Source organism: Callorhinus ursinus, unplaced genomic scaffold (assembly GCF_003265705.2).
Source record: "Callorhinus ursinus isolate GAN/ISIS: 27379988/994484 unplaced genomic scaffold, GSC_fseal_2.0 scaffold13, whole genome shotgun sequence".
Classification (NCBI taxonomy): Eukaryota; Metazoa; Chordata; class Mammalia; order Carnivora; family Otariidae; genus Callorhinus; species Callorhinus ursinus.
In genome coordinates, this window is record NW_027397075.1 from 23,441,693 (window position 1) to 23,460,337 (window position 18,645).

The following is an 18,645-nucleotide window of genomic DNA, read 5'->3' on the forward strand; positions in this document are numbered from 1 at the left end:
GCATTTGGTGGGAATGCAAGCTGATGCAGCCACTCTAGAAAACAGTATGGAGGTTCCTCAAAAAGTTGAAAATAGAGCTACCATGTGACCCAGGAATTGCACTACTGGGTATTTACCTTCGGATCACTAACATTTGTATCTTTGATCCAAAGGGGTATGTGCCCCCAATGTTTATAGCAGCAATGTTTACAATACCAAACTATGGAACTATGGAAAGAGCCAAGCTGTCCATCAACAGATGAATAGATAAAGAAGAAGTGATACACACACACACACACACACACACACACACAATGGAATATTATGCAGCCATCAAAAAAACCAAAATCTTGCCATTTGCAATGACGTGGATGGATCTAGAGGGTATTATGCTAAGCTAAATAAGTCAATCAGAGAAAGACATGTATCATAGGACCTCAGTGATATGAGGAATTCTTAATCTCAGGAAACAAACTGAGGATTGCTGGAGTGGTGTCGGGTGCGAGGGATGGGGGGCTGGGTGATAGACACTGGGGAGGGTATGTGCTATGGTAAGCACTGTGAATTGTGTAAGGCTGTTGAATCACAGACCTGTACCTCTGAAACAAATAATACATTATATGTTAAAAAAAAAAAAGGTAGTAGGAAGGGAAAAATGAAGGGGGAGAAATCGGAGGGGGAGACGAACCATGAGAGACTATGGACTCTTAGAAACAAACAGGGTTCTAGACGGGAGGGTGGTGGGGGGATGGGTTAGCCCGGTTGTTGGTATTATGGAGGGCACGTACTTAATGGAGCACTGGGTGTTATATGCAAGTAATGAATCATGGAACACTACAGCAGAAAGTAATGATGTAATGTATGGTGAGTAACATAACATAATAAAATAAAATTTAAAAAAAAAGACAGTAGGATGAGCATAATCTGCGTAACCAGTGAACAAAGATATTTTTAAGGGCATGTAAAATAAATTATTTTAGGCTAACCATTGAATAATATGCATGTAATAAAGAGGGACATATTGGCTATGACTATATATCTGTTAGGTATAAATTAAGATAGAAGCATCTTCAGAGACAGATGGAGGATAGATTGATAGAAAAACAGACAGGTCATTCTTAAAGGGAAAGTGGGGCTATTCCACAAACCATATGCAGGCAAACATTTTTCCAGCTTTATCATCAAATATTTTCAGTTGATTGATGACACCACATCCAGTAGTTTGTATGTTGAAATGGGGAAAATACAACATCCCCTGTGGGATTGCTGTAGCACAGCCTTGTTGATGCTGGGCACACATGGTGTTGAGTAAAGGGTTGTTACTGTTACTACATGTTGCTTAATCTCTGCACACAGCTCAGCAGGCCTTCCCACAGGTGGCCCTGGCCCCAGGCAGAACTGTGAAGCCGTTCTTGTGTTTCGTGCCTTTGGCCCTCTCTTGGAGTCCCCTGATAGAGCAATGGGGACTCCCCCTCCTGACCTTTCAGATACTCAGTGTTCCCTTAACGTCTGAACAATTCAAGTCTTTTTTTTTTTTTTAAGAGAGGGTGAGTGGGGGTAGATGCAGAGGGAGAGGGAGAGAGAGAGAATCCTAAGCAGAATCCATGCCCAGCGGGGAACCCAATTCCCACTGCGGAGCTCAATCTCACGGTCCTGGGATCATGATCAGAGCCAAACCCAAGAGTCGGTCACTTAACTGACTGAGGCACCCAGATGCCCCAACATTCCCAGTCATTTTAAATATTACACTTTAGGGGCACCTGGGTGGCTCAGTCGGTTAAGTGTCTGCCTTTGGCTCAGGTCATGATCCTGGGTCCTAGGATCAAGCCCTGCGATGGGCTTCCTGCTCAGCGGGCAGCTTGCTTCTCCCTCTCCTCCCCGCTTGTGCTCTCTCTCTCTCTCTATCTCTTTTGTTATCTCTGTGTCTCTCTCAAATAGATACTTAAAATCTTTAAACATTACACTCTATTTGTGTGCCTGAACTTGACTCAGCCACTTTAGGTCTTGTGTTCCTGATTTCACATAACACAGTAGGTGGTATATATTGATAGTCAGTAAAGGTATGTTGAAGGAAAGCTTCTGTTCCTTTATAGAATCATTGTACGCATCAATAAGTAATTGTAGAGGCTCTGGCTAGAGCATTACACAAGCCCCACAGTCCCTGAAATCACACTTTTTAGGCTAAACTGCCAACTACATTGGTGCAGTACTCTTAGGGCAGTGGCTATGCAGTGTGGCATGGAGGGGTCAGAAGGGACGGTCCCCATGGGCCCCTCGGATTGGCTCAGTGTTCCCTCTAGGGGACCAGTGGGCTGGGGCTGCAGCAGACCCGAATGGGAACAGATAGGGATCTAAGAACTAAAACACAGTCCAATGACAAGTAGCAACTGGTCGTGCGTCAAGTTTCAGACAGTGTCCCAGGCCAGGAGGTGAGAGCCAGCCACTGTCGCAGAGGCATAAAGTTGTTTCTAGTCAGAATGTGAAGGCAGGTGAAGGCTTACCCTGCGACACCTGTTGTAAGTAGCATCTAAGGCACACACCGAGGTCACCTTCATTCTCTTCCTTCTAGAGATGAGAAGATGCATCCTTCAGTGCTGCTCAGCCTGGTGGACTGAAGGGCACAGCCAGTGAACGTGGCCTCCAGCTCTCTTGTGGATTGAATTGTGTCCCCCAAAAAAGACGTGCTGAAGGCCTAACCCCTAGAACCTCAGAATGTGACCTTATTTGGAAACAGGGTTTTTGGAGATATAATTAGTTAAGATGAGGGCACACGGGAGTGAGGTGGGCCCTTAATCCAACAGGACTAGTGTCCTTGTAAGCACAGGAGAAAACAGAGATGGGGGGAAGTCTTCATGGGACAACAGGGTTGGCAGGTAGCAACCAGGGAATAGCAGAGATGGCCCAGAAGCTGTGGAGAGACAGGAGGGAGTCTCCCCTGCAGGTTTCAGGGCAAGTGTGACCCTGCCAACACCACGATTCTGGACTTCCAACCTCTGCAACTGAGAGACAATCGGCTTCTCTTGTTTTAAGCCATTCAGTTTGTGATACTTTGTTAGAGCAGCCATGGGAAACTGATCCCCCACATGCTGCTCTCCATCCACTCAGGAGCGCTGGTAGCTGTGTCTTTGGGTGCCCGGGGGGTACCACAGCATCTGTGCAGCGGTGGGTCTCTCCATAATTGCCATGGCAACCACCCGCTGTGGACATTCAGACCCTGCTCTCCCCAGCCTCTCCTCCTCTGGGGCCTGTAACCATTCCTTGGATGAGACTATGCCCGCATGGCTGGAGGCGGAGGCCGTCTGCCCGCCTGCTTGCTTCCCCTCCATCTCACTCCCATCCCATAGCCTCTGTCACCAGCCCCCTGCTGCGGTGCCCGGTGCATGCTTTACCTTCCTTTTCCCGAGAGTAACAGGTTAAGCTCATAGTATACATCACCCTTCCTTTCTGGTATTCTGGATATATCTTTATGCATATGATGTCACATCTTCCTCTGCTAATGAAGATTCTGATGATGAAGTAAGCCACCAGAATACATCTGCTTCATTAATATTCAATATCTGAAAACAAAGTAGCTTGCTTCATTAAAAATATGCATAGAGGTCTGTTCTTTTAAAAAAGTGGAAATTAAGGGGCACCTGGGTGGCTCAGTTGGTGAAGTGTCTGACTCTTGATTTTGGCTCAGGTTGTGGTCCCAGGGTCGTGAGATCGAGCCCCACATTGGGTTCCATGCTGCGCATGAGGCCTGCTTAAGATTCTCTCCCTCTCCCGCTCCCTCTGCCCCTTCCCACCACTTCTCTGCCTCTCTTAAAAAAAAAAAAATTCATTTAAATTGGATTGCATTTATTTACATTGGATTGCATTCAGGCTTCCAGTTACGGAATGACTAAGTCATAGGAATAAAAGGCGCAGCATAGGGAATAGTCAGTGGTGCTGGAACAGCGCTGCATGGTGGTGGCTGGTGGGGAGCAGAGCATCATGCATAGATTTGTTGAGTCACGTGGTTGTACACCTGAAACTGACATTGTGTCAACTACGTTCAAATAAAAAACAACAAATAAATAGATTTAATTGCATTCAGTGGACTATATGCTCTTTTTGAGAAGTTGTAAATGCATAGTCCTGAGGCAGCAACAGGTAACAGCATGACAGTTGATTTTTGTAAGGCTTGAATGATCATTGCTTAAATTAAGAACCATTAAGAACCTTTCTTAAATTAAGAAAGGCCAGGAGGAGGCCAAGTCCAAATTAAGTCACAAAGAGGGAAAATGAAGAAGAAAAAGCAACTGCAGGGTCAAGAGTGAAAATAACGTATAGAAAAGTGTAAGAAAGCCCATTTCTTGCTGAGGAGAGCTGTATTACTAAACAGGACGATCCTTTTATTGATTGCAAATTTGTTTGAAAATTACTCCAAAACTAAAAGAGCTTGGTGCACAAATCTCACCATCTGGGTGGTAAATGATGAAGCTGTGATTTGAATCACATCTGACTGGGGAGGCCATGTTCTTGCCTCTTGTGCACAGGTGTCCCTGTAATTCTTGTTCTCATTTTCCTTTTGTTTTCTTTTGAGAACAAAGTAACTCCTCGAGGGCCTTCTGTGCACCAAACTAATATAAATATTTGGCCGCCCTGAATGCCAGTTGCCATCATTGCAAATCATGAGTATTGTTGCTGGTAGATGTCTGGTTGCAAGTTCAAGGCCTTGACACTGAGGCTGACCAGGATCTCCTTGAACTCCCCAGGAGCAGAGGTGACCTACATGAACATGACTGCCTACAACAAGGGCCGGCTGCAGTCCTCCTTCTGGATCGTGGACAAGCAGCATGTCTACATCGGCAGTGCTGGCTTGGACTGGCAATCCCTGGGACAGGTAATCTTTCCACGTTACATAAACTCCGAGTTACGTCGGCATCAAAGCTCCCAGCTCCATTAAGCATGTGGGCCTCTCTGCCGTGGTTGTGGGAAATAAAACCTGCAGCATTATTTTTACTTGTGTAGTTTTAATAGGCTCATCTCCATTTAATATAACATGAGAGCCCTTTCGTTGACAGAATCATCTTCTCCCAAACACTGCCATAGTTGCGGTCCTCTTGTAAGTCAGATGCTACCCCCAGATTCTGTAGAGCAGGTTGGTGTGTAGTTTATATTATCCAAACCTAACTGTTCAGCGTGAGATCACATAATCTATGAGACAGAGGAAAACATAAATCCAGCGTAGATCGTATGTTTTAGAAGAGTAATCATTTGTGTTATTCCTTGAATAAATCTTCACATGACGGTGTTGCCTCCTCCTTGCAAATAATTCACTTCAGATACCTTGAAGATGCACTTGAACCATCTGTAATCTTCAGGTATTTATTTGTGTCAGGGTGATCCATAGAGGATGGCAAATCACTTTCCCACTAGTCAACTGGTGGCTGGAAGTTCTCGATTCTTGGGTGCATAGGAGGACAGGCAGGTCAACCACACATGCTACACGGCGCATACACGCTTTTGGCTGAACTCTTGAAAGCATGAATGTGTAGACAAACGCAAGGGCTATAACTTGTAAAGAAAGACACCACTACATAAAATAAATCTGAGAGAGAGTAACATGATATTTGTACTATTGGCTTCCAACTGATTCACCATTTGCCTCCCAATTTCCACTATTGTCCTATTTTTCTTTTTAAAATGCCACCTTCTGGGGCACCTGAGTGGCTCAGCCGATTAGGCGCCTGCCTTCGGCTCAGGTCATGATCCTGGAGTCCCCAGATCGAGTCCCACATCGGGCTCCCCGCTCAGCGGGGATTCTGCTTCTCCCTCTACCCCTCACCCCGCTCCCTTGTGCTCTCTCTCTCTCAAATAAATAAATAAAATCTTAAAATGCCACCTTCCATGCATGCAAATTCTGTTCTTCCACTTTTCTGTTATGGCTGTAAACGAAATAGACAATGGGCAAACTACATACTAAAATAAAAATTTAAAACTTCCCTCTCCAGGAAACAGACAATGTAGAGCCAAAGTACAACTGATCTAAGGTGGTTTTTCCTAGTTTTATATTTAAAGGATAGTCAGGGTCATCCAGGCCCGAAGCCCAAACAACTGTTGTTTCTAAGAAGACAGTCTCACCCTAGGAAGAAGGGACACTGAAGAAAGTTTTCTGATCAGTTTTGGGAGAAGTCACCATCCAAGGTTGACAAAACATACTTTATTTTATATTTGCTCAGGAATTTTTTACTGATATAAAAATGATTCCGAGCAAAATAATAGTATTGATTAACAATTGTGACAATAATAACTAGCGAATATTGCACACCAGGTGCTGTTCTAGGCCATTTAAGTGGATTATTTAATTTAAGCCTCACAGTGATCCTGTGATGGACAAAGTATTCTTGTCTCTGTTTCAAAGATGAGTAGACCTGCGCCCGGAATTGAATTTCAGTATTAAATTTTTTAAGCCAATTCGTTTCAGTAATAATTCTGATAGGAAAAATACGAATTTTGATTTAGTATATCTCGTGTCCGATGACCCTTCAAACATGGATAGAAGAAATATGGATTAGGGACACCTGGATGGCTCAGCTGGTTAAGGGTTCCACTCTTGATATTGGCTCAGGTCATGATCTCAGGGTCATGAGATCCAGCCCTGCGTCAGGCTCGATGCTGAGGGTGGAACCTGCTTGGGATTCTCCCTCCCTCTGTCCCTACCCCTTACCTCCTATGTATGTGTGCACACACTCTCTGTCTCTAAAAATATATTAATTAATTAATTAATTAATTAAAATAAAAAGTATGGATTATAGCAACATTGGCTTACCTCAGAAACAAGAGTCAAGGCAAGGACAGTGTTATAGTCTAACTTACAGAAATATCTGAGTTCATCTTTTGCTAATCAGTAAGCATCTTTTGCCCAGAAATTTTCTGCTGAGGCTTTTATAATAAATAGACAAAATTGGTTTTGTAACAATATTGATTACACGTAAATTCTGCTAAGTGGTTTTTAACTTAAGAATCATTTGCTTTTTTTTTTTTTAAGAGAACGCACTTCCCCACCACCAAATTGTATTTCCTTTGTCATTAACTGATATTAACTGATAGGGTTTAAAGTTCTGTGAACTCCATTTGAATGGGGTTTGAATTATTGAGGTTTAATGGTGTTTTTCTCCAAATTTTTGAGCAAATTATTTCTATAATTTCCTTAGGCAGATGGACATAAAATATTCATGTGTTGGCTTCCCTGCTTGAGGCTTACTCCTTTGTCTCTGATTTTTGCTGTTTGTTTTGTAGGAAAGTAGGTTGATCTTTTAAATGTTCACTTTTTACCTCTGTCGTCATTTAGACTTGGATCCTCATTGTGAACTGTGACATTTTCCCCGCTTTAAACATGGTAAACGCAGATGAAGGAGGGGCTGCAAGTTACTTCCTGTGGGTCAAGAGAAGAACAAAACCATCTCAGATCTCTGCTTGCTTACACATTCTGAAGTGGTAGCTAGCTTCCCTTCACCTACACAGAAGGCCAGAGTTGCCCACGAGTCAGAGGGCAAAGTGAAGAAGTGCCAGGACCCAGCTCTCTGTTTCACAGCTAGTCAAACGCCTTTGCCAAGGATCAACCAGCTCTTTGCAATTCATTTAATGTCCTTCTCAGCAAGGAGAATTACCACCTCTCCATCATGCCATTGTGTCCGCTGGGCCTTCAGATCTGGCCCTCTGACCTCGTCCCATGGCTAGTTTGTTCTCAGCTCATAAGCCATGTAATGAGAGGGAGAATAAACAGTGGATTCCTGAGATTTCTCTCCTTCAAAAGACCAGCCCAGGGGCACCGGGGTGGCTCAGCTGGTTGGGTGACTGCCTTCGGCTCAGGTCATGGTCCTGGAGTCCCGGGATCGAGTCCCACATCGAGCTCCCTGCTCGGCGGGGAGTCTGCTTCTCCCTCTGACCCTCTTCCCTCTCGTGCTTTCTATCTCTCATTCTCTCTCTCTCTGAAATAAATAAATAAAATTTAAAAATAAATAAATAAATAAATAAATAAATAAATAAATAAATAAAAGACAAGCCCAGATATAGCAGCAAAGTTTACTTTTGAAAATGTAAATTGATACCATGATGCTTCTTAAGTATGGAGTAAATGTAATGCAGGATTAAAAAATAAACGATTTTGTGATCTATCATAAATTAAGAGGGGAAGCCATGAAAAAGTGCTCAGCACTCTGTTAAATAACAGAAATTCAACCAAGTACGTTCAAAGATCAAACTGACTTTATTCAACAATTCATGAATCGGGCAGCATCCCACCTAACAATAGAAAGGAGGTCTGCCAGGCTGTAGAAAAGAAGAGGTTTTTAAAGGTGGAAAGGGGGCAGAAAAGGTAATTATGGGCAAAGAATGAATTGTTGTAGGCAAGGTCACCTTCCTAAGGGAAATAGGAGAGATCTATCTGGTGGATTATTTCACTGAGTGCAGACCAGGTAATTCCTTGGTTAAACATTACATTCCAGGGTGGTTGAAACTCCAATAAGTCTTAGTTTGCTAACATGCGTTTAACGTAAGTGACTCCATGTTGGGCCTGCTGCCTCCTTTTTAACAATTCTAAACGTGACCATAGAGACAGGGCAGGCGAAGGGACATGCTCTCCAGTTGTCCGTGGAAATAGCCCTTGGAGGAGAGCACCCTTGGGTAGGCTGGAGAAGAGGCTGGGAATAAAATGTATACATTGGTGACAAATGTTTAAGCCATTGGTGATTTCAGGTTACATGGACTTCTGCAGAAATCTGCATTCTTCTGTTGGTTGTAAATTTAATAACAGGTTAAGCTCCATGGGGATCAGGGAATTGGGAGGAGGTGAGTGGAAGAAATCTTTGTGTCATTTTTTCCAAAAGCCTACTGTACGTGTGCTAGACACTGTGCTAATAGCTTCATATGGCTTCTTCAGTTGTCATGGCAACTTAAGGGTGCCTGTGATTGCCATCTTCCAAATGAAGATAATATTGGAAAAATAAAAACAGAACAGATCCTATTCTGCTGCTCATCTCTCTTGTAACATAATAAAACACTCTCTAACCTGTGTAGGAATTAGGCACTTGGAGATGGGTCTCCTATTCTTTAGATGGACGGTCAAGTTGGTGGAGTCTGTGTCTTTCATTGCATTCCTAGCAATTTGGGACACAGGTGCACATCAACACAGGGTTGCCATTTCCTGCCAAACCACATGCTTAAAAATTAAAATAAATCCCATTCCTCTTTTCTTAACAATCTTTCCCGTTTTCCTCTCGGAAGAAACTCTATTCTTTGATGGGGCTGGAGAGGAGACAGAGCTGGGGAGGGGACGGGGTTTAAAACTCTTCTGCAAGAGCATTCAGCATCCCCTCCGCTCCCCTGCATCTGTGTGTCAGCTGCTAATAGAACTGGAGAACTTCTCTTTCCACACCCACCCCCGCTCTCTTTCCTCTTCACGCTGACACACAAGCTCTGTTTCCTACCTTGTCCACCCTTCCCCGTAGTGCTCAGCACTTGGGATCACACTACTGCACTTAATCATCCACCTTGAATTAGTTCTCCTTTCAACCGCGTTTGATTGTGTGGGATTTTTCTTGGTCTACCTCGGTGTGGCATAAAACCCTGCTCAGCAGGACCCGTGCATTAGAGCAGATTTTCATTTGAGCTGAGTTGTGTGTGAGGCAGACAATTACGGGAAGAATTACAATACATTTTCCAAGTGTCAAATTCAACCTATTTCATCAATTTTATGTTTTTTTGAAGTTTCCTACTGCAATCAGATTATTGTTACCCGTTATTACCTTCAGTGTGTGGTAAGTAGGAGAAATAATAATACTAATAATAAAAGCGTCAGTGTATTGAGGTTTTTCTCTGTACTGGGCATTCTTCTGAGCTTTTAAAGAATATGAACTTACTTTTCACAGTAACCCTTCATTGCAAATAATACTATTATTGCTTTACTTTACAAAGGCAGAAACTGAGGCACAAATAAGTGATTTACCCAAGGTCACCTTCCAGGAAGTAGTAAAGCCAGAATTCCTATCCAGGCAATCTTTCTCTAAATCGCTCACTCTTATTTCACTGCTAATAATTTAAAAAAAAACAATACATCACGTTTATGAAAAATCATTTTCTTCCACGCTCTAGCTGTGATGCTAAACTATAGATTTCATCTCACTTGCTCTTTTCTTTAAGAAGAACTAACAATACTGTTCACCAAGAAACCCTTCACTCACTCATGTCTTTCTGGCCACTCACCCACGAAGACACAATGGCCACAGATGGACAGATGTTGCTTGGTACCCGAGTTCTCTCAGAGAACAAGCAGGTGGTGTAGCGGCAGACAGAGGGAGAGGGAGAAGCAGGCTCCCCGCTGAGCAAGGAACCCGATGTGGGGCTCAATCCCAGGACCCTGGGATCATGACCCGACTCAAAGGCAGTCGCTTAACCGACTGAGCCACCCAGGTGCCCCAATAAATAAAATCTTTAAAAAATATATTTGCCAATATAATTAGAGCAAACAGGAATAGGTCTGTTTAAACTCTGTTAATATGTATTTTAACCTTAGTCCACCTTTGTTCTGAAAAGACTTAAATAGAAGTACGTTGACCAGGCCAGCTCTCGTGGGGTGCACGAGCCCCATGACCGTGACCATGCTGGCTATGAGACCCTCAGTGACCCACCTGGGGGTGGTGGGTGCAGCGTGCCCAGACCTATCCCTGTCCTGGAGCTCAGGTGGGAGAGCAGACCCGGCCCAGGCTCTGCCTCGAATCCAGAATCACTGAAGCTGTTAATCTTGGAACTGGAAATTAGCTCAGAGAAGAATCAGTCTAGTGTTTCCCAAGATGTGTCTAAGGAAATGCTATTCACTGAGAGGTGGACTCTAACAGGGAGAAACTATGGGTTTCTTTTAAATTGGTTTCCTTACTGTGGGACTCCTCAGAGCCATTAGTATGCTAACGTGCTCTGGGAATCTCTAAGAGGGTGAGAGAGGATGGACATTCATCAAACCCGTTTGGCCATGAACTGCTTTCCACTTAATTTTATGGATCAAATATTCCTTGAAGCCTCTGTATTTCCACAAATGCTGTTCTAAAGCAATTGCACTACTGGATATTTACCCCAAAGACACAGATGTAGTGAAAGAAGGGCCATATGCACCCCAATGTTCATAGCAGCAATGTCCACAATAGCCAAACTGTGGAAAGAGCTGAGATGCCCTTCAACAGACAAACGGGTAAAGAAGATGTGGTCCATACATACAATGGAATATGACTCAGCCATCAGAAAGGATGAATACCCAACTTTTACATCAACATGGATGGGACTGGAGGAGATTATGCTAAGTGAAATAAGTCAAGCAGAGAAAGTCATTTATCATATGGTTTCACTTATTTGTGGAACATAAGGAATAACATGGAGGACATTAGGAGAAGGAAGGGAAAAATGAAGGGGGGAATTGGAGGGAGAGATGAACCATGACTGAGAAACAAACTGAGGGTTTTAAAGGGGAGGGGTTGGGAGGATGGGTTAGCCCAGTGATGGGTATTGAGGGCACATACTGCATGGAGCACTGGGTGTTATAGGAAAACAATGAATCGTGGATCACCACATCAAAAACTAATGATGTATTGTACGGTGACTAACATAAAATAAAATAAAATTAAAAAAATAATAAAGCAAGAAATTGATCACAGACCTTCTGATGTACCCCCTTCACAGATGAGAACACTGAGGTGGCTGGGTTGGGGAGGGTAGGTGCTAGTCACTTGCCTACGACCCCTCATCCCTTATGTCAGGTTTTAGGACTCTCAGGCAAACGTTCTTTTTAGCACATGTGCTACCTTAAGAAACGTATGTGATTCCAGAGCTGGTAATTGTTGTGTCCTGTCTCCTTAACAACAGAACGACTGGACAATTGGCAAACCAGGGCTTACGTGTGGGAAAGATAATCGACAGAGTTGTTGCACGTCTATTCAGAGAACCGCACTTATCATATAAACCTGCAAAAAGTCTATAATCCAGTTTGAAAAGCAAAATACTTAAGCAGTCTTCAAGTGAATATGACCACCTAGGGTATTTGCCAAGTGGGGCCAACAGCATAATTTGTGGGACCCAGTACCAAAGGAAAAAGGGGGGCCTTTTGTTAAAAAATAAACAAGAACCTCAAGATGGAGAGAGCAAGAGCGATTACAGCAAGCGTGGGGTCCTGCTAAGTCAGGGTCCTCTGTGTTCCACGGCTAGATGCCACAAACCCTGGTAGTAGGGTTGGCGACAAGTATTTTGGGGACTCAGGAAGCAAAAAATCCCCACAGAGTAAAGAGTGATGACCACAATGAGATGTTCGGATTTGATCTGAGCCTGAAGTAGTAATTGAGCTGAGGAAAGAAGGATGGGTTCAGAGCAAAGACACAGAACTGGGAGCAAGCATGGTGTGTCAGAAGGTCTGTGATCAATTTCTTGCTGGACCAGCATGTCCTGGTTGCAGAGCCCTTGGACACAAAGCTAGGAAAGACATGGATAAGCCCGGGAAGGCCTGCGCATGCCCAGGATGGGGGTGTGTGGATGGAGTCCTGTAGGCTACAGGGCACACTGAGGATCGTGATTGGGGCCAGGACCTGGCAGCTCTGGAAGAAATCTCCACAAAGGGCATAGGTTGAGGGGTGAGGAGAGCGGGGAGACAGAGAGCCTGTGGCCAAGATGAAAGAGAGAAGAGACAGGATTGGGTAATGATGGGGGAAGGTCGATTGTGTCAACTTGATGCCCAGTTGTTTCGTCAAACAGTCTAGATGTTGCTGTGAAGGTACTTTTGAGGTACAATTAACATTTAAATCCATAGACTTGAGCAAAGTAGATTACTCTCCATACTGAGGGTTAGCCTCATCCAACCAATTGCAGATCTTAAGAGCAAGGACTGAGGTTTCCAAAAGAAAGGACTGGTCCCAAGACGACAACATAGACAGCCCTCCAGCTTGCCCTGTAGATGTCGGACTCGCCATCCCCTGCAATCGCAAGCCAACTCCTGAAAATAAATCTCTCTCTGTGTGTGTATGTAAGTGTGTATATATCTCCTATTGGTTCTGTTTCTCTGGAGCATGCTGACTAGTACAGACAGTGACTGAGAGCTGGAAGAGGCCTGGCAAAGCTGCGTCATAGTGACTGACGGGCCATAAGGAATGAGCCAGAAGGAATAGCGGGCATGTTTCCAGCACCTGGAGCTGGGCCCACTTGAGAAGGACCAACCTGTTGACAGAAATGGAGGACATAGGAGAAAGGGGCAGTTCTGATGTCCAGGGGGCATTTGGAAAAACGGCAAAGAGATTGGCTGATATTGATGCTTTTTATCTAATAGTGATGGTTCTTTATCGCCCAAAAGCTACCGATCTCATCCGTAGCTGCAGTTTCCTGACAATGACCGTTGGGTGGGATATTGACAAGAATCACACTCCGTCTGCTCACCAAGCTGGGTCACTCTTTTGAAGTCTCCGTAAGGTTAAGGTTGTGGCCTGACATTAAGAATGAGAAAGAGCACTCAACGTGTCTTTGGGTCTGGCTTCTGTCCCCTTTCCTTTCGGTTAAAAGGACAGAGGGCAGAGGCAGATCTTGAAGACCTGGTGGGCGCGCTGTGGGCAGGAGGTGGTCTCTGTTCTGTAGCTCATCTTGTCATCCCCATTCAGAGCTGGCCCTGCGCCTACATCTTCCCCGGAATTTATGAGTTTCTAAGGACACATTTAGCTCCTAGGGAAGTGGCGCATTGGTAATGCAGGTAACTAGATGTCAGAAGCAAAATAAAAATGAACCAAAGCAAAAGGCAACTCAAGTGGAAGTACAACAGAGAATAATTAATATTCCTTAGGCAACACGTAATGAAGGCAAACAAAGGATTAATTCTCCCAGTGTTGATTTAGAAGATGATTGGGGCTGCTCAGAAAGGTCAGTTTTGGGTGCAGATGCGTTCTGAAGTAAATGAGTGAGTGGGAGGCCCAGGTTCTTACAAAGGACGCATATTAGCAGACCACAACTTCAGTGACAAAGTCATGCTTATTTTCTACAATTTTTCAAGTACCAGTTTGGCAGATGGTCTTGTTCAAAGGGGGCATAAGTAGGAAATTTCTTCCCTAGTCTCCCTTGGGAGACATTCTTACAAAGCCAGCCTATTGTCTGTTATAAAATATCTCAATTTGTGCAGTTAGGTGAAGAAATAAGAGCATCATTGACCCTTTCCTGTTTGCCTTTGTTAAGATGGGGCTTAGTAGGGCTTTCCCAAGTGAAACTTACTTATTTCCAAAATTTTCCCTCCTATGCCCCTCCAGCCCCTACTTCCTGAATAAATAGGTTCTTTTTTTTTTAAGATTTATATATTCATTTTAGAGAGAGAGAGAGCATGAGCAGGAGTGGCAGAAGGAGAGGGAGAGAGAATCTCAAGCAGACTCCACACTGAGGGTGGAGCTGAGATCATGACCTGAGCTGAAACCGAGAGTCAGATGCTGAACCGACTGCACCACCCAGGCGCCCCTGAATAAATGTGTCCTAACTGGCATGATAATCTGAGATCTCCATCATGGCCCCTTATGTGACGTGTCTCAGGGTTTTTATCCTGGCCACTTTTTTTTTTTTTTTTTTTAGATATAATCCCATTTGGTTAAAGTCCCTCTTAAAATATGATGGCCAGAATTCAGCACAGTACTTCAAAGGTAACCTCCCCATGTGGACTTCAGCTTATAGTCGTATGAGCACTTTCCCTCTGAAAGCAGGCTGACTCTAGAGTCACTGGTTTGCAGCCTTGTTATTTTTGTTGTTACAAGGTCCTTGCTTAGCAATACAATATAGTGGTTGGAGTCAGATAGGACTGACACTGAATTTTCTCTCTCCCTTTTAAAATTAGATGACCCTCGGTTTTTTTGTTTGTTTGTTCCCCTGAGCTTTGATTTCTGTATCTCTACAATTAGACCAATAATACAAACCTCATGCAATTGTTAGGAATGAAATGGAATGATCTGACACCCCTAGCACTGAACCTGCTCAATATGTTGTAGCCTTGGAGCTCAGGACCAGGAAACATTTTTCCTTCCTTGTAAGTTACCTAGATCAAGGTCAAGGGAACTCTGGGGGCACTAGTGTTTATTGATGATCTTTGGCAAAGAGTTCATAAATCTCCAAAGTGTGTGACCTCGTTAACAGTACAGTGACGACGTGGGCAGTGAGTCCCGAGGGGCACGGACGAGGGGCTTTTCATTCTATATCTGGTGCTGCCCAATGTTATCACCAGCTTAAGTAAAAGACACAGAGGCAATCGGCCAGATTTACAGGTAGCCCAAATCTGGGAAACCGAGCTGAAACCGTGGTTTTCAGAAACCAGACTTAAAGAGATTTTAGCTAGTTAATTAGATTGGTGCTAATGAGGGGAAATTGAGCAGGAGTGTGAAAATAAGTGCAGGCCACCCAAGTGAAAATAAGCAGAAGCTGTTTATTCAGAGCGAGCTACGGTGAGGGAGTCAGTCACCACCACAGGCATTTGGTAGAGACTTAAAGGCAGGTGGGGGGGGAGCTTTGTGGCAGGAAGGGAAGGTGTCAGGTGTGCCCGGCTGCAGGGGGTGGTAGTAGGGCTAGGGTATACTGTGCGATTGATTGGTTAGGAATACCTATTTGGCTTCCTCCGGTTGATCCTGAATTGAGGGTGGGCAAAATGAGGATAATTGGAGCGTTAAGTCCTGGCCATTTTGGAGCCGATTGCTACTGGAGTTAGGGTTTGGCTTTCCGGGCTGGTTGCTGCAGGTCGTGTGTCAGAGATCTGTTTTTTATATATGGTCTGTTCAGATGTCCATTTGTATGTTCAGTCTTTGAAAAAGCCTTCTCCGGCCCTCTGCCTCCCTGCAGACGATTTTTAGAATCCTGGGTAGGTGTCTGGGAACCAGTTCTGAGGACCGGGATGGGGGTCACCCGACTGTGGGTTAATACATGAAATCCCAGCACCTACTTCAGTGCCTGGCACGTATTAAATGCTTAAAATTGTTTTGCCCAATAAATGCATGAATTAACAAACGAGAGCATGTTCAATAACCACGTGAGGCTTAAAGCCACTTGGCGTGAGAACTAGGATCCAAGATTGGGAAAAGGGCTTATATCAGTGTGAGCAAGAAGCTTCTAGCCCTGGAGCTTTGCAGCGACGGGCAGTCCAGCCCCGTGAGAGAGTTAGCTCCCCGTCATGGGCAGGGGCTAAACGGTAACCTCTCCAGGATTCAGTGGAGGGAATGTTCTGGAAGCTGAAAATGGCCGCCATCACCGGACCATTTGTTTAAGGGCAGGAAGAGACGGCAGGAGTTGATGTGGCTTAGTTTCTTCATCACAGCTGACACGTCATGAGCTCAGTGAGTGTGAGCTAACGTCAGCAGCCGCAGCAGCATCACCCGGCACCTCTGCTTCCCCGTTTGACTTCAGGCCCCCAGTGCAGGTGTGTGCACCCCCAGAAGCCTGGCCACAGCCTCATTCTGCACGTCGGACCTGGTGACAGAGCAGTGTCTGCCCCCAAAAGCCGGCCCACAACAATTCGGTCACATTTCTGACATTGACCTCAGGATGGGTAAAAATACACTATTTATTATGATGATCGATCTTTATATGCAAAAAAAATACCACTTTAAACCGTGGAGTTTTGTTCTGTTTTTAATATTGAGGTAAAACTCTAACTGGCAAACCTTGTTGAATACATACATACAAATTTTGTTTCCTTTAGCAAAAGTTTATTAAAAACGTTTCACTGGATTTCTTTGAGGGCTTAGTCAGACCTAAGAAATGCATTTATTTTAGCAACTGTATTTAAAAAGACTCATTTAGGTGAACTTTATTGTCCCATTTTTTTTTTTTTACTCCACAGCTTTCATATTTTAATTGGAAGAAATTGGAATGTATTATCTTCATACAATGACTTTCGAGAATACTACTCATACCCATAAATCATTCTGCACACTTCAACTGTTAGCTCAAGCATCTTTTATTATAATGAGCTGTCACTTCAGTCCTTTATTGTTGAATTCACCAAAATATAACTGTCATATTCTTAAAAACCTTTCCTGGAGTTTAATTCCCCCTGGAAACTGCATGTAGAAAATTAGCTCCATTGCATTGCAGCCCTTGTTCGATGGCCTTCTTAACCCCCACCCACAAACTGTGAAACTACTTCTCTGTTGTTATAGTCAGAGTTGAATGTATCATATTTGGACCTTAAGAACAGCCTAAAAATACTCCTCCACTTCTGAATTAATTGCCTACGGTGTGGGATATGTTCTAGAAATGGTGGGTCTGAATTTCATTCTCAGAGGCCGGTGGGAAAAATCATGCTTCACAATAAAGCAAGGTTAAGTTAAACCGAACACATTGATTCACATGTTAATAGCTTTCCAGTTTTCAACAAAAGCTTTATGGGTTTTTTTCTTTATTTTTTTAGAGACAGAGAAAGAGCAGGGGGGAGGGGCAAAGGGAGAGAGAGCGTCTCCAGCGGAGTCCGCGCTCAGCTCGCACCCGACACGGGGCTCGATCCCAAGACCCTGAGATCATGACCTGAGCGGAAATCAAAAGTCGGACACTTAACTGACTGAACCGCCCAGGCGCCCCAAGAGCTTTATACCTTTTAAAAATTTCCCGTTGATTTCTTTACTCCTCACAGCCATTATGTGAGATACAAAGGAACTTTAGAAACTTCATTTACAGATCTGGAAACTGTTCCCGAGAGGCCAACTGGAAAACATCCTGGAATTATTCTATCAGTTAATATCAGAGTTAGGACTGGAACCCAAACCTCTGGTTTCTGGAACTCTTTTTCCTGTGGTACACTCTTTTTCTTACGTAATAATTGTCTGAGTCAGTGGTCCAAACAAATATCAACATCCCACATTAGCAGTAAGATCCCAAAGACCTAGAAACTCAGTATCTGAGAGCCTTCTCTAACTGGAATACAACCAAGAACCGAGGGATATATAAAAAGACCCTGCATAGCCTTTTCCTTACTAGAACACCCTTTCAGCCTTATAACAGATCTGTTTATTCTTAGGTTCACCATGGATCCGATTAATATCCAAGCTGTGGCCAATGAGAAGTCCCAAGTCCGAGAAGAACACTGACAGCTCAGACAAATGATAACTGTCCTTGGGGCAGGAGTGAACACTGACCATTAAAAGAAACATAGGGACACCTGAGTGGCTCAGTCAGTTAAGCTTCCGACTCTTGGTTTTAGCTCATGGCATGATATCAGGGTAGTGAGATCAAGCCATGCGTTTGGCTCCACACTCAGCTCAGAGTCTGCTTGTCCCTCTCCCTCCCCATCTGCTCTTCCTCCAACTCGCGCGTTCTCTTTCTCTCAAATAAATAAATATATATATGTATATATGTGTATATGTATCTATATCTTTATATAGATACATATATATCTTTAAAAAATAGTAATAAAATAAATAAATAAAAATAAAAGCAACACACAGATTCAAAATTCCTAGTGCTCATGAACCAATCAGTGTAAGCCAGCTGTGCATGCCTCCCAGCCAGCTCCGGAGGCCCCACGCCTTCAGGATGACTACAACTTTCCCTTTAGGAAGAGGGAAAACTGTCCACTCACTGCTTCCTATTCCGGACACAAAAAGTATGCTTCCACTTTGTAGAGAGCCGCCTGTCAAGATGGCAAAGGCTTCGTCCCCAGAGCGG

The 18,645-nt window shown here is 44.0% G+C and overlaps 1 protein-coding gene across 3 annotated transcripts in view; it reads left to right on the forward strand.

Moving 5' to 3' along the window:
* PLD5 (phospholipase D family member 5) overlaps positions 1 to 18,645 on the forward strand; it is a 405,908-nt gene that overhangs the window by 285,274 nt on the left and 101,989 nt on the right. For all 3 annotated transcript variants that reach the window (XM_025878059.2, XM_073899910.1, XM_073899911.1), the window contains one exon: positions 4,719 to 4,846. In XM_025878059.2, the coding sequence (XP_025733844.1) occupies positions 4,719 to 4,846 (128 nt within the window). The remainder of the gene's footprint in view (positions 1 to 4,718; positions 4,847 to 18,645) is intronic.